The 25,677-nt window shown below is 36.0% G+C and overlaps 6 protein-coding genes across 7 annotated transcripts; 2 read left to right on the top strand and 4 right to left on the bottom strand.

Annotated features, from left to right (window-relative positions):
• The first annotated feature begins 42 nt into the window (after positions 1 to 42).
• LOC116174243 (DDB1- and CUL4-associated factor 12) lies at positions 43 to 2,694 on the top strand. The gene is made up of 6 exons (XM_031492134.1): positions 43 to 635; positions 682 to 909; positions 954 to 1,121; positions 1,804 to 2,019; positions 2,063 to 2,251; positions 2,300 to 2,694. The coding sequence occupies exons 1-6, from the start codon at positions 228 to 230 to the stop codon at positions 2,453 to 2,455; spliced, it is 1,365 nt and encodes a 454-aa protein (XP_031347994.1). The 5' UTR covers positions 43 to 227; the 3' UTR covers positions 2,456 to 2,694.
• Positions 2,695 to 6,123: 3,429 nt separating this feature from the next.
• Positions 6,124 to 9,721, bottom strand: LOC116175170 (protein mono-ADP-ribosyltransferase PARP15-like). Its single transcript, XM_031493290.1, has one exon. It carries the CDS (start codon positions 7,475 to 7,477, stop codon positions 6,902 to 6,904), a length of 576 nt encoding a protein of 191 aa, XP_031349150.1. The 5' UTR covers positions 7,478 to 9,721; the 3' UTR covers positions 6,124 to 6,901.
• Positions 9,722 to 9,938: 217 nt separating this feature from the next.
• LOC116175173 (protein mono-ADP-ribosyltransferase PARP12-like) lies at positions 9,939 to 11,424 on the bottom strand. Its single transcript, XM_031493293.1, has 2 exons — positions 10,814 to 11,424; positions 9,939 to 10,752 (listed from the first exon to the last, which is right to left on the bottom strand). Exon 2 carries the CDS (start codon positions 10,747 to 10,749, stop codon positions 10,168 to 10,170), a length of 582 nt encoding a protein of 193 aa, XP_031349153.1. The 5' UTR covers positions 10,750 to 10,752; positions 10,814 to 11,424; the 3' UTR covers positions 9,939 to 10,167.
• An 814-nt stretch (positions 11,425 to 12,238) lies between these two features.
• LOC116175172 (multifunctional protein ADE2) lies at positions 12,239 to 16,205 on the bottom strand. Its single transcript, XM_031493292.1, has 5 exons — positions 16,058 to 16,205; positions 15,809 to 16,009; positions 15,507 to 15,764; positions 12,994 to 13,119; positions 12,239 to 12,941 (listed from the first exon to the last, which is right to left on the bottom strand). The coding sequence occupies exons 1-5, from the start codon at positions 16,068 to 16,070 to the stop codon at positions 12,274 to 12,276; spliced, it is 1,266 nt and encodes a 421-aa protein (XP_031349152.1). The 5' UTR covers positions 16,071 to 16,205; the 3' UTR covers positions 12,239 to 12,273.
• A 128-nt stretch (positions 16,206 to 16,333) lies between these two features.
• LOC116175171 (amidophosphoribosyltransferase) lies at positions 16,334 to 20,877 on the top strand. The gene is made up of 7 exons (XM_031493291.1): positions 16,334 to 16,478; positions 16,650 to 16,877; positions 16,932 to 17,202; positions 19,483 to 19,729; positions 19,779 to 20,252; positions 20,298 to 20,534; positions 20,587 to 20,877. The coding sequence occupies exons 2-7, from the start codon at positions 16,708 to 16,710 to the stop codon at positions 20,736 to 20,738; spliced, it is 1,551 nt and encodes a 516-aa protein (XP_031349151.1). The 5' UTR covers positions 16,334 to 16,478; positions 16,650 to 16,707; the 3' UTR covers positions 20,739 to 20,877.
• A 2,762-nt stretch (positions 20,878 to 23,639) lies between these two features.
• LOC116173326 (xaa-Pro aminopeptidase 3-like) lies at positions 23,640 to 25,632 on the bottom strand. Of its 2 annotated transcripts, none has more exons than XM_031490711.1 (8): positions 25,482 to 25,632; positions 25,209 to 25,432; positions 24,843 to 25,162; positions 24,584 to 24,792; positions 24,369 to 24,539; positions 24,085 to 24,323; positions 23,890 to 24,010; positions 23,640 to 23,838 (listed from the first exon to the last, which is right to left on the bottom strand). In XM_031490711.1, the coding sequence occupies exons 1-8, from the start codon at positions 25,537 to 25,539 to the stop codon at positions 23,669 to 23,671; spliced, it is 1,512 nt and encodes a 503-aa protein (XP_031346571.1). In that variant the 5' UTR covers positions 25,540 to 25,632; the 3' UTR covers positions 23,640 to 23,668. The 2 variants fall into 2 exon arrangements, with proteins under 2 accessions (XP_031346571.1, XP_031346572.1); XM_031490712.1 differs by having other exon boundaries at positions 25,491 to 25,628.
• Between the last annotated feature and the right edge of the window lie 45 nt (positions 25,633 to 25,677).

Here is a 25,677-nt window from a genome sequence, read left to right on the forward strand (position 1 = left end):
CGTTATTGCTCTTAGGATCGTACTAATGGCAACGCTGGAATCGCAAAATAGTTGGGCTTTGTACAAACTTTAGGCGAATGCTGTGGTTTTTAGTTTTGTGGTTATAATTTACTATGACTTGAAAGTAAATACCAGCCTTATTTGTTAGAATGAATTGGTCAGATGCTACGTAAAGCGCTTAGGTTTGAGCGAAAAAGGGCTAAATTCGCGTGACCCTGCGTTGGAGAATGTCTAAAACACGTATGGTTTCAATTTATGGATGTAGATCGTCTTGCTCCTTTAATTATCGAATTCAAGAACGCAGGACTCGCGCGAAAGCCCTACGCCTGGAACATAATCGCAAACCAGACAAACCGGAGGACTTCATAACGTACGAGGATAGTGACAGTGAAGAAGAGACTTCAGCCGTAATAAACGAAGTTTTAAGTACCTCCTATAACTTTGTGGATTATGTGCGTACTAGAGAGTTTTTAAGTAAAGATGTACGAACTATTAACCAAGATTTCGGATCGAGACACATACTAACTCACGAAATGTTTAAAGAGACTCCCATTAATTTGGGAAATATGAATAAAGTTTTTTGTTCTCAGTGGCTTAGTGATAGACAGGTAGTTTTCGGTACTAAATGCAATAAGGTATAATACTCCCTCCGTTTTTCAATTTTCACAGACTCATTTATAGTTAATGGTTTATGATGTAGTAACTCGTTCGTTAGATCAAATACCGTCTTTAATTAGCAGACGAGACGCTCACGGAGGCGATCAACAACAGTGTGGGATACATTCTGTACAAATTAATCCTTCCCGTTCGCTGTTAGCAACTGGCGCACGAAATACTTGTGATATTGCAATATATAGATTACCCACACTGGATCCTATCTGTATTGGTGAAAATGCACATCGCGACTGGGTAAGTCTTGTAAACCTGAGTACTACAAACAATATCATTTGTAGGTCTTTGATATGTGCTGGTTAGACGATCAATTCTTAGTAAGTGGTTCGAGAGACACAAAGATGTCCCTTTGGCAAATAACACCAGATATGATAGACGAAAAGCAAGAAATGCCCACATATCAGCACGTTTCTGCTTTGGCATTAAAAGAATGTCGCACTGCTCAAAAAGTAATGAGTTTAAATGTTTAAATCGACTTTTTATGTTCGACGATCCAGGGTTGGACAAGTGAAAATTGGGGATTTTTATTTGATTTTACGGAACAAAGAGCACATCATTGAAATAATTTTTTAGTATCCAGGAATCCCTTATCCAGGAATGAGATGACACAGCTGATAGAACACTTGATTATTGGATATGATTCAAGTCTCTTATCAAATAAATAATGAGTGTAAATGTATCAACGTGACTGCACAACAATATATATTATTATTATTATTAAATAGTGCAGAGCACAGAATGATTTCTTTTGTAAAGACGCTGTCGAAAAATATTAGACAAAACTGAAATTTGCCGATTTTTGTTGTGACTTTACTTGAAGATATTTTTAGAAACAAATGACATTGCAGTTTTTCCCCCCTGCAAGCTGAAATAATTAGATTTTAAGCTCGATGTTTCGGTTTTTTTGGATCCATCGTCAACTTTATTTATTTATTTTTTATTACTTTTTGTTTCTACATTTTAAAAACTGCTGTCCTTTTCGACATTATTAATTTGGCCAGTTTCATGCCCGAAAAATGAGCATCATCAGGCCTGTGACATTGAATGAACATATTTGCACTTGGCCTGCTCCAGTAGGTCGACTAACATAAAAAGTCTGTTCTAAACATTTTATCAATTGTCTTAATTCAGGTTCGTGCTTTGACATTCAATAAGAGTTTTAAAGAGATTGCCGCCCTATCATTGAACGGCTATATCCACATTTGGAACGCAGAGACGTTTAGGCAAAAGCTATCCAGAAAGCTGCCATCGGCGCAGGAAAACGTGTGTTTGGCGGTGCAAGACAACGGATTATATGCTATTGGATGTCGATCGTACACCTTACTTTTAGACTGTAGAACTCTTCAGGTTTGTTTTTGAATGGTGGTCGAGAATTAATTATTGTTTTTAGGCTGTTAAGAAGGTGTCGTCGCGGTATTCGGGTTGTGGTATTAGGTCAGTCAGCTTTCAAGGTGATATATTAACTATAGGAACCGGATTGGGGATGCTCATGTTCTATGATCTGAAGGCAGGCAAATATCTCGAATCGAGTATAAATTCATCACGAACCGTTGTACTTAAAACAAGCAAAGGTCATGTGGTACGTGATCTTCACATATACTTCTAATATTCTTTATTTGTATTATAGTTTCCCGATGAGGAATATGTGGATAACATTCAGAATGTAAAGTATGTGCCTGCGATATATACACATTCTTACGATTCAAGTGGCACGAGACTATTTACCGCAGGCGGTCCGTTACCTGTTACATTAACAGGAAATTATGCAGGCTTATGGCAATAACAGTGGATCGCTCTTACATATTTTATTAGATGCAATTTTACTTTTTAAAATTTGATTTTTATTTATATTATGTACAATGTTTTTATAAAACCCATAAGCATGTGCACCTGATTTTATACTGTATTTTTATATTACATATACCTATAAGGATTGTACAAGAATTTCCCTGATAATGTATTGTAAGATTTAATTTTAGTTATTTTAAAAAAAATCACAAATAATCGTTATTTATTCTACAATCTGGACTTTTTTAGTTTTTATTCCCAATTTACCGTAATAAGATCTATCGGTAGTATTTTCATGTACCTAACATGAATAATTTTAGTCTACAGAGGTTGCTACCTCAGATATACAGTGTATTCATTAAGAAGGGATTTATGTGTATTGTTTTTCCCTATGTCTACTTTTAATCTGGCTGTCATATTAATGAGATTGAATATTGTTACTTTGTCTTAATAGAAAATAAATCTCTTCCGGCACTATACCAATTGACAATATTCAATTAATTAAAATGACAGCCAGATCTTTATTTGTTTTAAGAAGTTATTTTAGTTGCGTAAAATTAGGCGCCCTTCAGAAGTATTTTGTCATTTAAAAGTAGACATAGGGGAAAACAATACACATACATCCCTAAGTATGTCTACTTCTTAATAAATAGCACTGTATAATTTTTCATTTTGAATTTTGACACTATAAAACTGGAAATTTTGTATCATATGAGTATTTCAATAATACTAATGGATATATTGCCTAAACAACTTCATAGCATCTTTCCAGAACTGGAGGCACTTAAGTAACCACCAACTTAAAGTGAATTTGAAAAAGAAAAAATGTTTGAAAACTTTCAAAAGCACTTGTGGACGGAGAGAAAAATGTTAGTTATCGTTACATGAGTGATTTGTTTGAAAAGTAGGTATCCTGATACATAGTCAAGTAAGCATAGAAATCGTCATATGTCTGTTAGCAAAATCCTATGTCTTAACGCTGGGAGGGGCAGTGAAATATGTCAAATTTTAATAAAACTTCCGACTATATTTGCCTTGAGCACCTTTATTGTGAACTTGCATAGTGTTTGACTTTAAAGAAACAAATCTGCAATTGAAACTATACACTACAATCATAACCTTGAGACAAGCTAATGCCACTATGAAAGAAAGTTCCTTCTCTAAGGGCTAATGATCACAAAAACAAAACAAAAATGTATGTAATAGGTACTAGATTTGCTCAAAGTAGGCCCATCATTCTGATAATGTGTATAACGCAATAACTTTTCATTCGAAATAACTTCGCTTAGTGACATTTGGGCGTACTGTGAACGGAAAAGGTAGCTTACGGAGAACTAAAATAGTGTTTGCTCAACTGTAAAGGCCTATACTTACTTGATTTTAAAAAATCGAAAGTAAACTAAAAGTAAGTTTCACGCCAAAAAAAATGACAATCTCCAAAATTTAAACAAATTATCCACATTGCTACGGGGGTTCCTTCTGGATTTGAAGATTACCATCGGTTCCGCCCGGCAAGGCAAACCGTCTTCTTCTTAGGCTGCTCAATCGATAAAAATAAATGCTCCGGCTAACTCAAATCGGTGGGCTTTTAACTCTTTTGAAACTGCGTAACAAACCTTCCCCTCGTTCTTCGTTAAAGACATAGGCACATTGGAACCAAATAGATAATATATTGAAATGATATTAGAGATACAAACAATTTACAGGGATCTAGCAGTTCTTCTCTCCTCCTTGTAAAACCACTAGCTTAACAATGACAACTAAACTAAATAAAAAATCCTATCAGGTGAAACTAATTTACTCAAGGGGTGGCCATCCTCTACAGTTTGAAAATTGCAACAACAGGTAATCGTTTTTTAATCCAGCGTGGGCTGGGACTTATTTAAATAAACACAAAAATTTATCCTACTCTTTGGTAATCGTTCATTGGACTTTAATAAACAATCAAATCAAAAATTTTTTTACTATAGCTTAATTACCAAAAAGTGGAATTTTACAGAATGTTACAAATTTAATTAGACTAACCTTTACAACATTTGTACAGCCGATCTTGTGAACTGCTCTTTCCTCTGGTACAGGGTGGATGTGATGAAACCTGACACTTAGGTCTCTGTGACTTCCTAGGGGGTGGCTTGAATTTAACACACGGAAACAAAAATCCACGGTGCCTATCCTTCCTCGGAACGAAAGCAAAGTTTAGCGTTTGAACTGAAACTTAGTCCAGGAAATCCTTCGCGTGGCGAGTGGGAGACGGCTAGTTGCCAAAATTTCTACCCAGCACGTGTATTTAATTTTATTTTATTAGTTTATTAGCTTTGACCGCCTGCGGGAGACGGATTTTTGAGTTAGCGGTACGGCAGAACACAAACTTTTATGATCACTATCCGACGGTAAACCGCGATGGTTCGACGTATTATTTCACCAGCTCTTCTTGGGGCAAATATCTCTCCGAAACGCAGCGCTCCTTCGACAAATGACCGTACGGCACTAGTAGGAAATTCCACCTGGGGCGGATCCCGAAATTCTGCGCCTTGAGGACTAGGCAGCACTTTGACTTATATATCCTCGAGAAATCACAACGTATCCTAACGCGATTCACTGCATCCAAAGTAAACTGGGGTGAAGCTCAAGGGTTCGCCAAAATATCACCTGATTGGAACCTGGGTCTTCTTCGCCAAAAAATCAACGCGAAAAGAAAATAACACTTCGAAACGGGTGCAAAAAGCACGCAACTGCGAGCGACCGAAATAAGCCGGTGGCTCAAACCGCCAAGTGTACCAAAACGATCGCTCAAGGTACGTGTTGACCGCTTGACGTACTAACCGCGAGTCTTCCCAAAAACGCGATCACTCAAAGTACGTGTTGACCCCTCGACGTACTAACCGAGAGTCCCTCAAAAACGCAATCACTCAAAGTACGTGTTGACCGCTCGACGTACTAACCGAGAGTCCCTCAAAAACGCAATCACTCAAAGTACGTGTTGACCGCTCGACGTACAAAACGCGAGTCTTTGCAAAACGATCCCCTTCTTCAGAATTGAAATGAAAAAACCACACCCAAATTACCATAAAACAAAAATGGCTCCCGCTAGAAATTCTCCCATTGGTTTAGATAAAGAAGACTTAACCCACTCTAACTTCGTCGTCAACCTCCAGGAACTGCTGAATAAACTGATCTCACGGTTTTCTGCTGACGACGTGAAAACTCCTTACCTCTTGATGGCTCGGTGCTATATCCGCTCCTATTCTCGGTCTAGACGGCGCCAAAGTTGATAAACGAACGACAAAAAACTCGCATTACTCATGATGACGTCAATCAGCTTTGCACTCTTCCCACGACGAAATTAAATCTGAGCGAAATTAAATCTATCGGACCATAGTCTTGAGCGAACCGAAATGCCCAAACACAAAATTTCTAACCGGAACAAATAATGAAATATACAGGGTGACCTTCACTATCATGACAAGAAATTTCGAAATTTGTAATGAAATTTGGCGCGAAATCAAACCACTCGTTACAACATGTACATTACCATTATAATGTTGTCTTTGTTCTATAAGTAATTGGATTGAAGTCTGTAGGACAATAAAAACTCTATTTTTATTATTATTATTTACTAGAAAATTTAATATTACCAAAGTCATTTTAGAGATTTTTCGTTTTTTGAGCTTCTTCAATGGGGACCATAATTTATTTTTCATCAAAAAAGTACAGATAAAAACAAAGAAAATGACACCAAACTCCGTACAATAAATCTCTGAAGGACAATTTTCATTAAAAAAATTTTTTTGTTGAAAAAAACGAGTTTTTCACGATCTACAACTTTTTCATTCAACACTTTTGTCTCTGCTCACAACTTTTACGGGAAATTGCGCTCGTACGATTTTCACCCTCTCCAACTCGCGTATTTATTTTTTTTGTATTTGTTATATATCATTTTAACATATCCACTTGGCAAAGCTTCAGCTATGTCTACTTTTAAATGACAAAATCTCCTCCGAATATTAATAAATTAATTTGAATATTGTTGCTTAGGGTTCCGTAGTTTTATTTTTGTTCGTGTGCGATGTATTCAATTGAAAAGAAAGTTGATAGTGTGCTTTATAAGACCGGCCGCATGTAGTATGTGGTTTAACAATGAACTGCATAATTACAACAACAAGCAGACTTGATTACAATAATCCTGCTAAATGGTAAGGTCTGCACCTCCAGTAACAGAGGCACTCAATGGTATATTTCAATTCCTGACTTTCTTAGATTGTCATAAGTAAAAATTATATTTGGTTACAAGAAAACTAACAACATAAATAACATTAAAATATAGCAAAATCAAATCACATTCTTATTAAGTACAAAAATATGTCTAATCTAATAATAAAGTAGGTATACTTATAAGGAATACAAGAATATGTTTTAGGCACTGTTCCCATTACTAATACCTTCAGCGACTTGTGTAGTAAATGATGTAGGTTGGATAAAATTCATCGTCGTAATATTTGACATACACCTTTCCACAATTTCCCACTGTAGTATCATGTCCTTTGCTCGGTAGCAAAACTGAAGAGTAAACAGGTTCAGAATTTTGCACCAACACCTTCGTTAGTATGAATGCTCGATTAGTTCCATTCGATCTAGACGATTCTTTGTTGGCGTATGCAGGTGACTGCGAAAAACTTACACCCTGCCCGTACTTCACGCGACGAGCAAGACGCCAATCCAAATTAGTTTCAACAATGGACTGCACATTATGGATGCTTGTATCGTGAAACAATTCCATTTCACGAACGAATCCGTTGGTTTCCAATTCCTCTTTTCTTAATAAATACTGCCCCCATAAATACGGATTTTCCACTCGTTCGATCTTCCGCACTCCCAAATTAAATGCACCGGCAACTTGCTGTTTTAAATTTACATACTTTTGTGTATATTCTTCTAATTGGACTAAGTGGCAGTCTGATAACGAGCCATTTCGATAGGTCCATTCGCTCGGAATAAATCTTCCAACGATACCCTCCATTTCACAAAACCGATTTCAAATGCAAAAGGAAGTTGTCACTTACAAAATGCGACTCGGAATGATAAAATTCAAGAGTTGCGTATAAGAGGTGGTGGGAAATAGTATAACACGCGACGGAAGTCGTCAAAATATCTTGCCTTTGCGCTGGTCAGTTATGTCGACTTGACTTATCACAAAACAGAAGAGACGATGTCAGTTTTGTTTTATTACACCACTGCCAATAATAACGCGTTTCTCCCCACTCTTCTCGCACTGTTATAACTTCCTTTTTGTCCATTTCCGTCAAGCCCCCTATTAATGCAAGGTTCTCTCCTTTTAAGAGTTGCGTTAATAACATAAACAAATAGACCGGTAACGAATTGGAGGGGCAAATTGTTTAGTAGCCAGTCATAACCAGTGGCGTTTCATGGACCACATTAACAAAGGTGATAAGTGTTTTAAATACTTGACCTTTTTATATGTAGGTACATAAAGAATGACCTCACTGCAAAAGTAAAGTTGTTCCTAAAAAATAGAGGTAGGTGCTCGTGGCTGCATGAGGGAACCGAGCACCAAAGTAGGCCACTACCTCAAAGATTCCTACACAGCATGAGAGATTGTATAAAAAAAATAAGCACCAAAATTCGCATCAACAAATTAAGCCAATCATAATTTCAATTAGTAGACGATAAAAAATTTATTTTGCTTGTTCTAGGGGCGGTTTTTGTGACTCTCAAACGTTCTGCAATAATATAGCGCGCATTTCCCTGTTTTACCTTTATAGTAGGTACTTATGCATGGTAAACAATTGTATTGTATTGTACCGTATGGGTGGCATGGACGTTTTCACGACAATCGTGATATGACTGCCAGCTTTACATGCCCGCCGAAGCATGGTGCTCACAACAAAGAATTACACTTCTGACCATAGCAGTCAAATAGTGCCATGTTGTGCAGCATTATTTAATTTTGTGACTTCATAGGTATGAAGCATTTTGTTAATTTTGCAGTCCAACAATTGTACCTACTTAAAGTTAATTAAGGAAGTTTACAGCCTTGTGTAATTGTAGGTACGAGTCATAATTGATAGTGATATGATAGTTTTATCAGTATCAAATATGACACAACAATAATTGTGAATGCTTTATCAAAAAGTAGTCCAGATTATCGTTTGCCGATATAAATGAATAATTCATCAACTGTTCGTCATGTAAACCAAACTGGATATGTTTACCTATACATTCTATGCGAGATAAAGACTGTGCACTCATGTACTGAATATACAAAATAACAAATTACGGTAAATTATATGGTCTTTTTACCTCCAGTAACGGACAACAGTGGCACTCGGTGATATACAGTGTGATTGATTTTGTGTGTCCAAGCAGATATTTCTCATATATTATGGGAATAGGAAAAAAGTGTAAAAAACAATTGATATGAAAACAACAGAGCATCAGAAAACAAAATAACCTTTTTAAATAGAACGGTTACTTTTTTCTGCAATATTATTGATTAAAGAGGTTCAAATTCTCTTTACAATGATATCAAATAGGTTATAATTACCTTAGAAATTAAAGCTACAGTAATGTTTCTAAAACCAATCGCAGTAACTGTGCAAATTTAAACAAAAACAAAAGAAAGTTTTTCACTTGTTGGTCACACAATTAGTTTAGTGAGTAATGTAACTTCTATAAGAACCACAAGGCAACAAAGTAATACCTAATTACACAAATGATGAAAAAATGTTAAGTTTTTATTCGATTTAATAATACATAGGAAGCAAGTGCAATGTATTTAAAGTTGTCTTAAGTTATAATAGTTATTTCTGCTGTAAGCGCCTTTCATTTGTTTCCCTCGCTTCCTATTGAAAATTTTGTTTTTGTTTCAATTTCCACAGTTACTGCGATTGGTTCTAAACACATTCCTGTAGGTTTAATTTCTAAGGTAACATAACAAGAGAATTTCAAGGACTTTAAGAATATTGCACAAAAAAGTAACCGTTCTATTTAAAAAATTTTAATTTCCGATGCGGTTTTGGTTTTTTTGAATACGTAGCTTTATCAGAAATTGAAAGTAAAATATTATTGTTTTTGACACTTTTTTTTCATCTCCAATAATAAAAGAAATATACACTGGGACACAAAATCAATCACACTGTATTTGAATACCCTGTTCTATCATTGATTAATTTCTTTTACCCAAAATCGTACCTTCATTTTCATGCCTACTTTCTGTCAGGAAATTTTAGTTTCCATGACAGAGGCAGAGCAGACTACGTTTCCTGCCGCTTGTCACTTTACGGGCCGCATTTTTGACATTTCCAAATGTCTATAATGACTCCTGTCATCACTGACAGATTGACATTAATCAAAAGTACTATATAAAAATTCAAATTTTATGTTAAAATATGATTTTGAGTAAAATTTAATACAAAACTCGTCAGTAAAATGATACTACTTGACTCAAAAATGAAAACACTTGGTTGAAGTATTTTAAAAAATCATTCAGTACTTAGATTATTATATTGTCATAAGTAAAAATACATTACAAGGAACCCATGGAGGTATCCATGTAACAAACCTAACAAAATAAACATTCAAATATAGTAAAATCACATTCTTATCAGTACACAAAGATGTCATATGTAAAATATAATAAAAGTATACCTATATAAGGAATACAATAATCTCGTTTAGGCACCGTTTAAATTACCGCCTTCTGCGACTTGTATAGTAAATGATGTAATTTGGATAAAACTCGTCATCGTAAAATTTTACGTACACATTTCCACAGTTTCCCACTGTCGTATCATACCCTTTGCTCGGTAGTTTAACTGAAGTGGCAACAGTTTCAGAATTTTGCACCAACACCTTCGCTACTATCAATGCCCGATCGGTGCCATTCGATCTACACGATTCGCTGTTTGCGTATGCAGGAGACGGCGAAAAACTTACACCACGCCCATACTTCACCCGATGAGCACGACGCCAATCCAAATTAGTTTCAACTATGGACTGCACATTATGGCTGCTCGTATCGTGAAACAATTCCAATTCGCGAACGACCCCGTTGGTTTGGTACTCCTCCTTTCGTAACAAATACTGCGCCCACAAGTACGGATTTTCGACTCTTGCGATCTTTCGCACTCCTAAATTAAAGGCACGCGAAACTTTTTGTTTTAGATTTGCATACATTTGTGTGTATTCGTCTAATTCGACTAAGTGGCAGGACAACGCTCCACTTTGGTACGTCCACTCGCTGGGGATGAACCTTTCTATGATACTCTCCATATTCTGCAATAGGGATTTCAAATGCAAAAGGGAGTTGTCACTTACTCAATGGAAAACTACATACAAAAATACAAAAGACGATTCACAAATCATAAAATGCCTCACTTGAGGTAATAACATAAACAAATAGACCGGTAAACGAATTGGAGGGGGACAAATAGTTTATGAGTTAGTCATAGCCAGTGGCGTTTCACGTATCACATTATGGGAGGTGCACAGCATATTTCAAATCCTAATTGACTTATTCCTAAATAACATACAAACAGTTTGGAATGGTACACGTGACTGCATGAGAAAAATGAGCCCAAAAAAAAAGGGCACTATACACATTCTACAACATGTTAGTGATAGTGCGTACAAAAATAGTGGTAGGAAACATTTAGATTTTTCGACAATTTTTTAAGAAAAAAATGATTTACTGTACTACGTTTGCGAGAATCCCCCAGTCTCCACCACAACCTTTAATCCATATAAAAAACAGTACAGTTTTACCTAAAATATTTTCAATTATATACTTTTGGAACTTGATTCTCATTTATTTATTAATGCCCTATTTTTAATCTGCACTAAATTTTGGATAAATGTGATGTCACCATGTCTAAAAATACAAATAATAATTTTTAAAATAAAAACTATTTAAAAGTAATTTTTAAGCATGTAAATTTACTTAAGTTTTTGATACAATAAATTGCTCTCACACAACTAACAAAAGAATAACGTTTTTTTTCAACGCAAACTACTGGAATTATTAAATTAATTTTAATACAACCATAAAAAGCTTCTTTAAATGATGATATTCAATGTTCCAGAAAATTTTCGCCCTGTATTCTAGTATGTTACCCTTTTCCATGAAATCTTTGGATGTTTTTAATTATTTAGAGGTCAAATACTGTTGTAGTTATAAAAATTTTTTTAACGATCCCTGGGTATGTCGCTAGTGGCGAGAGAAGTTTTTCTAAACTGAAATTATTGAAGCATTACCTAAGACATTCGTTAAGCCAATCAAAATTTAGAAATCTGGCATTAATAAATTAAATTAAAGAAGAAGTGGAAATTTCGCCAGTTTTTGGAGATGGCTCCCAAACGAAACACATTGGAATCTCGGTTTATTAAAGTGCTTGTTTTGATCCCCCTCCCACATTTTTTTTACATACTTACATGCAATACCCTGCATGTATTCCTGAACACCCTTGCTTGATGGTTGTGACGGGGGCCCATGATGCATGGAATATAGTATATATCTCGGTAAATAACCAATGTATACAAAATATTTTTATATGAAAGTTGTTTAACATTTTATTTCCGATAATAAGGCAGCATTCAGTTGTTTTTATTTCAGAAAACAAATGAGTAGCGAAAAACAATTGAATTTTTTGGGACACGGCAAAACATTGGACTGATGCAATTTTTGCAATTGGTTAGTCCAGTCAGTAGACTTTTTTACAACTGTTCCTAGGCCACTAGATATGGATAGTATGAAATCATAAGATGCAATAACAAAATATTTATTCTAAACACAACTTATTAAGCCTTCTGAATTTTCTGATCAGCTTTAACGATTGAAGTACAATTATCAAACAACCTGACTCTTAATTTACTCCAAATCATGTAATTGTTCAAAGCGAGCATTTGGGCCGCATTTAAAGCGGCTGCTTCAGGATACATAACTGTGCTGCAACCCAGACCCGACGGCACATTTAAGCTCGACCATATATCTTTGTCTACATTGTCCATTTTAACAGGAGGACAGTTAATAACAGGCGACGTGCAGTTTGCCGATAGAACTGGTCCCAGACCGTTTGAACGTCCGGCGACGGCTATAAAGACAACTTGTAAAGGCAACGATTCATAATATTTGACGATCTTCAAGGTTTCCTCGGTCGATTTGTGAGCTGAGGCAACACGTATATCCACATTTATGCCAAGAGCCGTGCAATGTTTTTTAATGTTATTACAATGATCGGAATCTGACGGACTTCCCATTAATATAACGACCATGTTATCATTTTTGGGTATTAAATGATCCAATTGCTCCCTAACCAATTCGAAGTTACGTTTCACAGTGTCCAAGTCTGACTGAGTTACCGATTGTAGATTACGGTACACTTGTTTGTCGACCATTAATCGTTTGTCACCAGAAGGCCACAATCGCCAACTGTCCGAGTCAATAATGTCGGCCAGGAGAATTTCACCTGTAAGTTACGTGTGTTCACAATTATTGTAGTGTTACTGTGACTAACAAACCATTTTCGTCCACCCCATATTCAACTTTCATATCGATAAGAGCACAGTTACGTGTGGCCCATGCCTTTTCAAGTATTTCAAAAATAAGAATGCTCATTTTCCTCATTATTTCATATTCCGTTTGTCCTGAAAGAATATATGGATACAGTAAGTGATGTGTCCAATTATGAATTATGGTTATGTTCTTCAGAGCAGAGACATACTTTTAACATTAAGTAGTAAAACTAGTGCTTTATGCTAAATTTAAGGCTAACGAAGCACCTATTTTCCTCCTTGAAGTTACCAGTTTTAATGATCAGTCTGTAGATGAACACCCGGTATCTAGATGCGTTTGAAAGTTGGGCGCGTCATACCGAAAATATTTTGTGTTGGCTCTAGGAGATGAAGATCGAGTTGTGTCTCAGTAACAATAGCTGTACTTAAACAGCCGTTTGCAACCGTTCACGTCAAGATATTTCAATTATTTTTGTTGCGTCCGAAAGAATTTCAGCTCCGTTAAGTCATTATTAGCAGATTTTGGTTTCATATATTAATTAAAAACAAGTTTAAAACCAGTCGAGGCCGTGCAGTTTAGGTGTTTATTAGCCTAATATCGGTGAATCCGCCGGTTCCAACCAGGGAACCTTGGATGATTGGGAAAGAAACAAGCCCACCTTTAGGAAGGGCTCTACACAGTAATACATAGACGATTCAAAACAAACAAAACCTCTGTGCCCTCATACACATAGAAATAGGTAAGGGAGCAAAAATAGATATTCTTACAAGAAGCCAAAGAAGCTTCCAAGGAAGAACCTACGGTCCATTACATTTACATTAAATACCATGGTTGGCGCAGCGGCGGAAGCCACATGCTGACCTTGGGGATGGGCAGATGAGAGTGATGGCTGAACACATTCTACGCGGATGTGAGGCCACTGGCGGAAAAAGGCTAAATGATCTTGACGGGGACAAGCTGAAACCGTATGAGATAAGGGAACTAAACCTCAGAGCTTAAAGGCTACACGGCCTTACTCCTCACATTCAAAATACACAATGGCAAAATCGAAAAGATCATACAAAAAACTTGGCTAAAGAGGATACTTCCAACCATCTATCCATTATGTTTGCTAACGGAAAAAATTTAAAGGTGATTTTGCATTTTTATCACATAGCTTATAATTTTACTTATTTATTTATTTATTGTTATTGCCCAACAGATAATATGTGTAATTATTAAATTAAATTCCGTACTTACCAAATGTATAAACCTAAGGCCACAGCAAATAACTGAAAAATGACTGTTTTAGGCTTTGTTCAGATACAGGTTGATTTAGGAACACTTTCTTGTAAATAAGATGCTCATGCATGAGAATCTGTGAGAATCGCGCAATTATCGCCATCTCTGAACAAAGCCTTAAGACAGACAATAATTGTAAGTGACACGATGACACATAATTATGCAAGATATTGCACTACTAAAGCCTATCTATATCTTTTGTAGTGAATATCATTCACCAAAATATATTCACGTAGCCAATTTTACCAAAGATAAAGGCAAAGAGTAATTACGTATTCTTTGATTATAGGGGTGAGTATGATTTACAATGACAGCAAGCAGGTACTGTAACATAGCACAAATACCTATACTTTTTAGTAAATAAACACAGTGGACAACAATCTAACAATGCGTAGGATAATGCCAAGTAATTACTTTTGTATTCCCTTTTAGTTAATGAGCTCGAGGCATTTTAAATGCAGTTTAGGTTGCCTATCTGTATGTTGGCATTTTCCCTTTTTCGCTGAAATTCCCATAATCAATTTTTGCATTAATGGAAATAATATCTTTACCATGCCAACATAAAAATACTATCGCATTTCCAAATTGGTGTTGTTATTTATGAAAAACGATTTTTCCATTAATGATCAATTAAAAAAACTGTAAGTAATGGATGATCCAACTTTTTTGAAGTACACAAGTTCTTCTGAAATTAATTTTACAATGTTTTTAGTAGGCGCTGAACTAGGGGTACTGTATAATTAAAAAATGACTATAATTAAAAAAACAATTGATTCAATAATTGATAAATTACAAAAATATCAATGCCAATTTTTTCTTTCCCCACTAAACATTGCAAATTAAGATTCTAGGCACCAGAAGAGCAGGTGAGCAAAACTGAAAAAATGTAATTTATATATCTATACTTTAATTTGATGTTGCACGTGACTCATTTAGGTTGATCAACCGTCAAACTCATCGGATTTATTCCATAACAAAATATTTTGCTAGTAAATGGAAAGTTTATGTTGCACATCAGAATGAAGTAAGTAATGGAATGTTTAGCTATTAGTCGATATTTATGTTTATATGGATCACTAAACATTAATATTTACATATCTATCAAGCTTTAAGTAGAATTCAAAATATTGTTTTTAGCGTGCTGTTCATTTTTTTAAAGTGTGCTAGAAATTTCCATGTCATTACGAGCACAGTATGTGGCAACTGAGGATAAGATTATGATAACAGTTCAACATACCAATAGTTAGGCCGTTAACCTTGAACTCGGCGGACACGATTTGTTCTTCTGACCATTGAGGATCGTGGTTTGCATCATCCTTATAAAACGTCTCAAATTTTGGAGGATAAAAGCGATAACCTTCAGGGACGCCGGTGTGACGCTTCAAGAACGAACCGGTTGCTAAACGTCTCGTAACCCATTCTATTGGGATCATCGCACATTTTTTCGCAATAAAAGAGTTGTCGGTCGCGATTTTTACAAATGCGGTTTTTATGCCTGCAAGATTAACGCTAATGGGGCTCTTAAACGTAGACTCTCACCTGCGCAATTGAGGATTTCAAACACTTTGGCATTCGTTTTATTCGATATAACAGCCTTGCCTTCCAAAGCGTGAGACTTAACCCCATCTCCTGCGGTGATACGATCCTTACTTACAAGAATAGCGTGGCCGGGAACTTGAGGCAAGTCGTACACTTGCTTGGTTTTACCTTCAATTATCAAGGTGCCCAGTTTATAATCGCCTAAAATCAACAGGTGAAATATAGGTTAGGTTTAAATAGTACACTCACCGACGGTTGCCATGACGAAAGACTATCAAACGCTTTACCTTAATAACAAATGAAAAGTGAATAATTAATAGAAAACAAAACTTGATAGTTTATAGGGTGCACAATGTGCGAATGGAGGGAAAACAAACGCATGCGTCAGCATTACGCACGCCCATTTTTTGAATATTGCGGTTTTTTTTCAATTGCACCCATAATAAATAGATCTGAATTGCGAAAATGTTACGACGTAACATTAGATAAACTGCTTAAAAAGGGCAAAACTTTGATGTTTCACACAAACAACAACCCGAAAAGTAGGTGGTGACGTCCAACAGGGTCGTAGTGGGAAAGGCCACGTGCTTATAGTTGATAAAATAGAAGCGGCAAATATTCAGGTTTCAGTTTTAGAATTTATTATCGTTGCGGTGATTTTGAAAATCGTGTAAGTATAAATTGTTAATTAATTACGCTTAACGAACGTCACGGTGCTATCTGTGCACAATTCATTTTTAATACGTAGCCCCGCGCCGTGAATGGAGCGCACCAGGACCGTATTAAACTAATTCGGGCCAATTAGCCCAAAAGTCAGAAATTGTAAAAATTTATTCTACAGTTGGAAACTGTTCCTCTCATCATAACACGCGTAACTTCTCCTCGGTTACGAAACGCATATGGAGACCGATAAATTCGCCTTGGATAAAAAGCGTTTAGGCAGAGGTGCCGTTCACACTGGATTAACGCACGAATGTGGTGTTTTTGGAGCAATTGCAACGGGAAAATGGCCAACCGAACTGGAAATTTCGCAAATTGTCTGCTGGGGATTGGTCGCTCTTCAACATCGGTAATGCTTTTAATGCCAACACGCGCGTGCATTTTTCGAATGTTCACATTCCAGAGGTCAAGAATCGGCAGGAATCGTTACAAGTGAGGGCAAATGTTTGAAAAATTTTAATGTACACAAAGGAATGGGGATGATCAATAACATATTTAATGACGAAGCGATAAAAAAACTTAAGGGAAACTTGGGTATTGGCCACACCAGGTATTCGACAAGCGCCGCTTCCGAAGAGGTAAATTGTCAGCCGTTTGTTGTCCATACTCAACATGGGGCCTTAGCTGTCGCTCACAATGGAGAATTAGTTAACTGTGATAGTTTACGTAAAATGGTACGTATAATTAGTACAAAGATAAGTCTTTATCTGCTTCAGTTATTTAATATCTCTCTGTGGGACTGGGAGGTCTCCTTAAGATTAGGTGAGAGGTTATCAGCTCAATATATATACTTTGTTACAAAACGATGTCGGTAGGCAGGTATCATTCCCACTGGTTATTGAGTCTTATTTGGTATTTTCAATTGACGAAATTTCCTGTTAAAAAGATATACGTCACGTTATAAGAGAAATATAAACAATTGATTATAGTTCATCAGTTCAATCACTTTTTTCTTATAAAGTCCAGAAACAATGTGTTTTCTGATAACATATCATCGGAAGAAATAATTAAAATAATGTCTTATATGTACCTACTTTTTATTATTCCAGGATTAGGAACTTTCTTATATGACGCCGGTCCTGTTACACCTGGGCATAAAGTATTTAACTTGTTTCTGGTAATCAATATTAATTTCGGTTCACCCTGGAACTATAGCAGTTTGAAATTTTTTTAGTAACTAAAATCCCAAGTCCTTGGCATACAAAAATCATTTTATGATTAAATTTGCCACATTATTTTTATTTGATACCTATGCTCCCAGGCATTTTCTGTTACAAAAAATATATAAGTTCCATGTTTCTCCCTGGAAATTTCTTTTTCGATTTTATGTAGTACAGGAGGTATGTAATTGGGCCGAACTATATAGCCCCAATTTAATAATAACAGCTCTCATACCTATAGAAAAAAACGTTATTTTTGATATAAAAATTAAAAGATGTCAAACGACCAAATTTTGGTAAATTATATACATCACATGTATATAAAATTTTACGTAGATTCTAAAAACGAAATAATATAATATAGAATGTTCAATTTAAAATAGTTATCGACATTATAGTATGTGTATATTGTGAATTTACCCTCGATTTTCGAGATATAGATAGTCAGCATTCGTCGTGGGGCACCTTGTGTAGCTTGTAACAATAGACAAACGACCAGACTAGGTACTTTTTATCGTCGGACATTTGGGTAAATAATTCTATAGCTTCGATTCATGTGAAAATAGATAGTGACCACATAAACATTTTTCTGTTGGAACGATTCATTAAAAGTTACGATGTTACCTGACCGCTTTGTACAATAGAAGAGCATTTTACCTAGGGTTTTTGGAAGTCTCATCGAAATTGTATGGTGCAGTTGGGCGGGTTTCCTGTAAGATGTTTGTTTAGCATTTAAAGCTTTTGTTTCATTTTTGACATGTTTCTGTAACCCTTAAATGAATGTATAAAACAAAAAAAAAACGACCTGTTAGACTGCAAAACTGAAAGATTACAATCTGTTTATTACTCCATCCCACTATAATTTTAATAAAAAAAATAGCCAATCAGGGATTTCTTTTTTTATGTAATTATTTTTACACTGATGCGCTATTATTAGCAACAACAGATTGCGGTTTACGAAATCGGTATAGCTACTTTTCTAAAAAGATTAGATTAGCCATACAAATTAAAACTTTTGTTACAATTTATCTTATTCATAGAGATAGCCCTCTCGCCCCTTACAACATACGAATTCCATTAGGTATATGCAATACAACAAAGCAAATACGAACATTTGCTACCACTCGCACACCTGCGGATGCGCATTCTGCCCAACACCTTTGCAGCTATTCCTTTTATATAAAAATTTGGTTTTAACTGGAAATAAGAGTACAGACCTGAATATTCAAACGACACTTCTGGACAGTATATTAATTATTCTTGCATAACTAAGTCACGTTTGCTGAAAATAGAACAAAAAACGTAATGATGAAAAAAAAAAAAACTAAAGCTACACTTTAACTCAGGGCTGTATAGTGCATAGAGAATCCCTTTCCCTATTAAATTTCTTTTTGATGTTAAAAAATTCACTTTCTTCCTTCTCTTTTCTCCTCTTGTTTTTTCCTGTAGATATCTTAAAAAGAAATTTTTTTTTGTTTTACTCTCATGTAGTGAATGCTCATGCATGTATATCATTTTGTATGGGAATAAAGTCAATTATTATTATTATTATTATTATCATCCAGATTTTGTTTGATTTGAATTTCTGATGCTTCAAAACGTGTATTTCTGTCAACAAAGTGAAGATTATTTTTTACCCCAATGCAACATTACCTCCCTTACTAATGTGCGGATGGTAAAAAGAGGTAAAAAAGGTTCCTCCACAGTAAATAATGTACCTATTTCTAGATGTTATTTATTTAATGAACTAACAGTAGTAACAGTAGCATAATTATGATGGCAGTTTTTCTTTAGGTATTATCAAGAGGAGTAGGTCTGTCAACTCACTCAGATAGTGAATTAATAACGCAAGCATTATGTCTAAATCCGCCCGAAGGAGAAAAAAATGGTCCCAACTGGAATGCCCGTATTAAACACTTGATGCAGTTGGCACCACTTAGCTATTCCCTCGTTATTATGCTTCGAGACAAGATATATGCTGTTCGAGATCCTTATGGTAACCGGCCGTTGTGTCTAGGAAAAATACTTCCATCAGGAGAGCGTAAGTGTACAATGAAAAGAAAGACTGAGATTGAACGGTGACTGTGTAGCGCTGTATGGCGATTGCGACGAGAAACGGCAAGCGGAGGGTTGGGTTGTCGCTTCCGAATCGTGCGGTTTCCTGTCGATCGGGGCACAGTACGTGCGAGAAGTATTCCCGGGTGAGATTATCGAAATGGCGCAAGACGGAATTAGGTCAATTGATATTGTGGACAGGCCCGGAGATAAAGCCCAAGCGTTCTGCATATTTGAGTACGTGTACTTCGCGCGATCGGACAGTATTTTCGAAGGACAGATGGTGTACGCCGTTCGATTACAGTGCGGACGCCAGCTTGCAATTGAACACCCTGTCTCGGCCGATATCGTAAGTTCGGTGCCGGAGTCGGGAACGGCGGCGGCGCACGGATTTTCGCGACAATCTGGCATCACGTTCGCCGAGGTGCTGTGTAAAAATAGATACGTGGGAAGAAGCTTTATTCAGCCGAGCACGAGATTGAGGCAGCTCGCTGTTGCTAAGAAGTTTGGTAGGGAACTTTCAATCTGAGGATGTACTTACAATTATTTTTAAGGCGCCATATCTGACAATGTCAGAGGTAGGCGTATTATTCTGGTTGACGATTCAATCGTGAGGGGTAACACTATTGGCCCAATCATAAAATTGTTGAGAAATGCGGGTGCAACCGAAGTACACATAAGGATTGCCAGTCCGCCTTTATTGTACCCTTGTTATATGGGCATCAATATTCCGACACGAGAAGAATTAATTGCAAACAAGCTAAGCCCGAAACAACTAGCAGTACACGTTGGTATGTATGTGTTTCCGTCTACTCATAGATGCCATAACACCATTCATTACAGGTGCTGATAGTCTGGAATACTTAAGCGTGGAAGGTTTAGTGAAAGCAGTAAGAAGTGATATTCAGGTCAAGAGTCCAAGTACTGTTGGTCACTGTACGGCATGTCTAACTGGTGATTACCCAGGTGGAGAACCCAAATTATTTGAATGGTAGAACTCACCTATTTACTTGTGTTGTAAATATATTTATAATAACTTTGACTTATTTATGAAATGATTTGGTAGTCTTTAGTTTTGTATATTTTTTTCAAAATAAACTGCAATTCAGAAACAAAAATTGCAATTACACGGTGGTTGGACTAATCGTTATTAATTATTTAAAAAAACAGAAAAATGGAGTTAATTAAATAAATTATATATGTATAATTAGAATTGGAGAAAATAATTGTGCACTAAATATATATATTATTTACATGCGAATTATTATTCGGGGTCACAAGATAGCATTTTTTAATTACAAGGACAGACAAATTAAGTTATATCATGACATTTTCTGAATGCGTCTGGCCGACATCATCCAATTATTAGTAACTGATTTGGCACCTTTTATTATGTGGCAGCAATTAAAAACACCTTACCAAATCTTTCTAGGACGCCCAGCTATAGCTAGAAAGCGCGCTTCAGGAGCGTCCTGAAAAGGACTCACGAGACTCTGAAAAGCTCTAAGGTTATGAAAAACCTAAAAACACCTTCCAGCGTATTTTAAATACTTCCGAAAGCTTTCCAAGGCAACCAAAAAGAGCTTACATTTTTTTTAAATTCTTCTGTACATGTATTTGAGAGTGCTAAAAGACTGGAGGGATTTTGATAACAAAAATGTTTGTGCCTCTGTGTGTCCACGGGTGGTTTATATTGATCCAATCGGATTATAGGATTTTTTAAATTCTTTTTTCATTGATGTCCATTTGCTAGTTCGCGTACTGATTGATTCAAGCGCCAAGTCACTTGCATCATATCATATCATGTCTGATGAATGTCCCATGATTAGGGGATTGTGGGCGAGTGCACCATCCTGTTGAAACCAACAGTTTCCAACTTTTGTTTTTTTGTGTGCAGAACATCGTTGTGTTCGTAATTATACAGGATGCTCTTTTTTCATGATGCTCCGAAACCAAACGTATTGAAAATCTGTTAATAGTGTTTCGTAGAGATCAAAAAGTGGCAATGAATAAGTGTTTTTTTAATTTTTTTGGTATATCTCTTTAAATAACAGAACAGTAATTTCGGATTTTCTGCCATATATAATATATTATATATATGATATATATATAATATATATAATATAATTATCTTCTAATCTAATCTTCTACTCTACGGCCACAACGGTTTTGGGACTTTGATAAATACTTATTGAACAAATATGTAAGTATTATATTGCTGTATGCAATGGTATGGGGTCACTATACACAGTACACACAAGTTAGTTTCCTTGTTCTTTTTAGTGCACTTTCACTTTCAAAAAATAAAAAGTGCACTTTTGCGCTCTTGATGCCTGTCTGTCTGTGTTTCTGTCTGTCTGAGTCACAAAGGTTCCGGGACTACACCACTTACAGATTTGGTATTTGTGTCATTCGATCAGAAATTAAAAATTATTTCATGTTTGTATTCTCGTTAAGGCATGAAAGGGCTATTAAAATCGAAAATAAAAATTTGAAAGTGCACTCTTGGCCTCTTGCTCACAAGCGGCTTAACGAATTTGTTCAAATTTTCTCTCAGGGCACAACGAGGTTTGGACACAACAATAAAATCCTAACATTGACTGAAAACTGTTATAAACTGGAAACAGCCGATGGCTCCAATCAAATTCCGTAACTTCCAATGAAATCATAAAATCTTGAAAAAAATCGCAAACAACATTCGGATAACAAGAAATTGCAAGAATCTACACATCATAAAAAGAAAATCTAATACAAAAAATCCTGTAAGAAAAATTTAAGGCTAACAGTGCCTTCTGAATACAAAACCCCCCGTTTGCAAAACCGTTACCGTTCTGGTAATAATAATCCACGTGACGTCACGCAACATCGCACGCGTACCATTCGCCATACACTGTGACGTCACGTAACAAAATGCGCGCTCGCCATTCATCGTACACGCCGTGACGTCACGCAATATCTCGTGCGCTTGGAATCCGTCATGAAAACTACTTTTAATATGTCAGAATTGGCTCAAAGCAAAAACTATGTAACGTATACTCTGCCCAAAGACAAAAAACACTTAAATTTATGATTGCAGGATGACTTGAAGACTTTTCTTGTATTACACCAATTATTTCTTGATTATTTCTAGATAAACACAACTTTTTAAACTCTAAATTCCATGAGTAACAAACTTCACAAAATCAAACTTGCAAATTAGCTTTAAATATGCAGACATAGAATCTTTACGTTTCCAGAGCATTTGCACTTTCCTAAAATTATTTTGTTTAAAATAACATTTTTTGCTTATATTTATGTTACCTACTTTATTTTGTTTATTCATTTTTTTTACTAAAAATGATACCCCTACCTAAAAAACAGTTACATTAACGGTTTTTTGAAATCTCTTGTTACAAGTTAATTTACACGAGTTCCTTAATGCAATTACTATTGAAAAAGCCCAGATTTTGCAAGTACCCCCCTTAGAGGGTCAACTTGCAACAATCTGTTTTAAAAAAATGAAATATTGGAAATTCTTTTATCAAAAACGAATACTGCAGTGTTTCGAAAAGCACTTAAAAGACTATGGAAATATTTTTCAGAGCTTCTTAAGAATTCCCAGGGTTGGGGCTTCTGCTTCATGAGGGTCCGTCCTCATGCATGCCACTTCTATCTACTCTCTAGCAAAAAATCTTAAGACCTTCTGCAGAGGCACCTCTAAATAGCATTATGCGGGTCACTCTGTAATTGGGCGCATGCCTGTTGAGGGCCCAAAACAAGAGAGGGATAATAATAATAATAATAAAAAATAAGGCTTAACAAAACCATGACTGAAAAATACCAGCTCATCCCTAGACTATAACATTCAAGAAATGATCAATTTGTGAAAACTAAAAAGGTAAGTAAAATGCATCATAAAAATTGTATTCATTTTACTAAAATATTTTCAAGCTCTTTGGTTTTCACTCGCAATTTTTTCGATATCCTCTAATTTATTTGGGCACTTTTTTGTTAAAACGACAGGACCGTCATTTGTTATAAGAACGTCATCTTCAATTCTAATCCCCATACCTTGATATTCCTTTGGCACTTTCAGTCCACTGTGTATGTACATACCTACAACCAAATATCTGCAATTAAAAAAGTTAATAAAAAAATGAAATATACCCGGTTCCATAGTGATGATCATTCCAGGTTGAACTCGTATATTCCGAGGAACTGAGGGTGTGTCATGTACGTCCATTCCCAAATAATGTGAAACGTGGTGTGGACAAAACTTATAAGCTACCTAGAAAAAATGTTTGGTGGTATTTACTGTATGGTTCAGGCCTGGCAACTGGGGTAATGTGAGAGGAAACTAACCCTAACAGGATTCTCAGTAAAACTCCTACGTATCAAACCACTTTCCTCCAAATGTTTTCCCAGCATTGAACACATCGCATCAAATAAGTTATCCAAGCTAGGAAAAGTGTAGCACAGTTCGATTAATCTTTTTTGTATGTCTAAAAGTATTTCGTAAACAACAGCCTGTTCCGGTGTGAATTTCCCGTTAACTGGCCATGTTCTCGTTATATCACTGCTGTAACCGTGGTATTCGCAACCTGCAATGGTACAGTAACTATATAATCTCGATCGCAATTATCTACCTGCATCCATAAGCACCATCTCATTATTTGCAACAACCTGATTGTTGTTGATATAGTGAATGATATTAGCACGATTACCTCCAGCGACAACTGGGGGATAAGCGAGGTATTCGGCGCCTTTCATTTTACATTCGTAATCAACATGAGCGAATATTTGGTGCTCCGTCACACCTACACTAAAAGATGTTATAATTTCCACGAGAAGTTTTACCAACCTGGTCTCGAGAAGGAAATCGTATTTGCTATGGATTCTGCCGCAATATCACAGGACTTTTGCATTAGTTGTATTTCGGCGTGCGATTTAATTAAACGTAATCTATGTACAAACATTATCGGTGATTCCCACATTTTGTTAAATTTTTCATCAAGAAATTCTTTCATTACACTGTCTACAGTTTTTTGAATTGGTGCCAAAAAATCATACCTGGAGAACTACAATTTCATAACTATTAACTGGATGTGCTTAGCAATTACCATAACATCGCTCGTCCATTCGATTTCATGTAACATTCTAAATATTTGCCTAATTCTGTAATTGGCAATGCTTGTTCTACGCCGAATAAGTTGATGCAGTCCTCACAGCTCGTACGCGGACCATCCCAAAGTTCAGAATGGCTGTCTTTTTCACGCATGAACATGACGGCGTGATGATTATTTAACGAGTTGGACGTCGCTAGCACCAAACAGCTGTCAGGTTCTAAACAGCCGCTTAAGTATAAAAAATCGCTATTTTGCCGAAAAACGTAAGGTATTTTATCGGACATGAATTGTTTTGACGCAGACGGTATAACAATCTGCAAGATCAAGGTTTTAAGTCTGTACTGAGCGCGAAGTACTTACAAGGTGCGTTTTACTATTTTTATCACAGTTTAACGAATGAGCTACAATTGATTCCACCAGTCTTTGACGACGCTCTTGAAATTCGGAGCGTTGAATAAATGGGGTGATTTCTCCATCTTTTATTAAATGAGGATGTGTTGTGGCGGTCGGTTGACCATACGCCTTAACGGAAAGTTGACTGCAGGACTTACTTTTTGGTAAATTACTACATAGCCGTACAGAAACTAGAATCAACACGAAATTAAGGAGAAACACATTGCCATTGATAATTACTGCTATTACAAATATTTTTAGTGGTAATACGAATGGAATTTTTAAAGTATATTAACATTTTGTTTGAAATTTATTTGTAGGTTAACAAGAATTTTTATGGCACAACGTTCTCGCTATTGCCAGATTGTGCACGTTGCCGTTACTATAGCCACGATCTGATTTCACCGCGTAGTTCAAATGTTCATTTATAATAGCT

The sequence above is a fragment of the Photinus pyralis genome, unplaced genomic scaffold (assembly GCF_008802855.1).
Source record: "Photinus pyralis isolate 1611_PpyrPB1 unplaced genomic scaffold, Ppyr1.3 Ppyr1.4_LG6, whole genome shotgun sequence".
NCBI lineage: Eukaryota > Metazoa > Arthropoda > Insecta > Coleoptera > Lampyridae > Photinus > Photinus pyralis.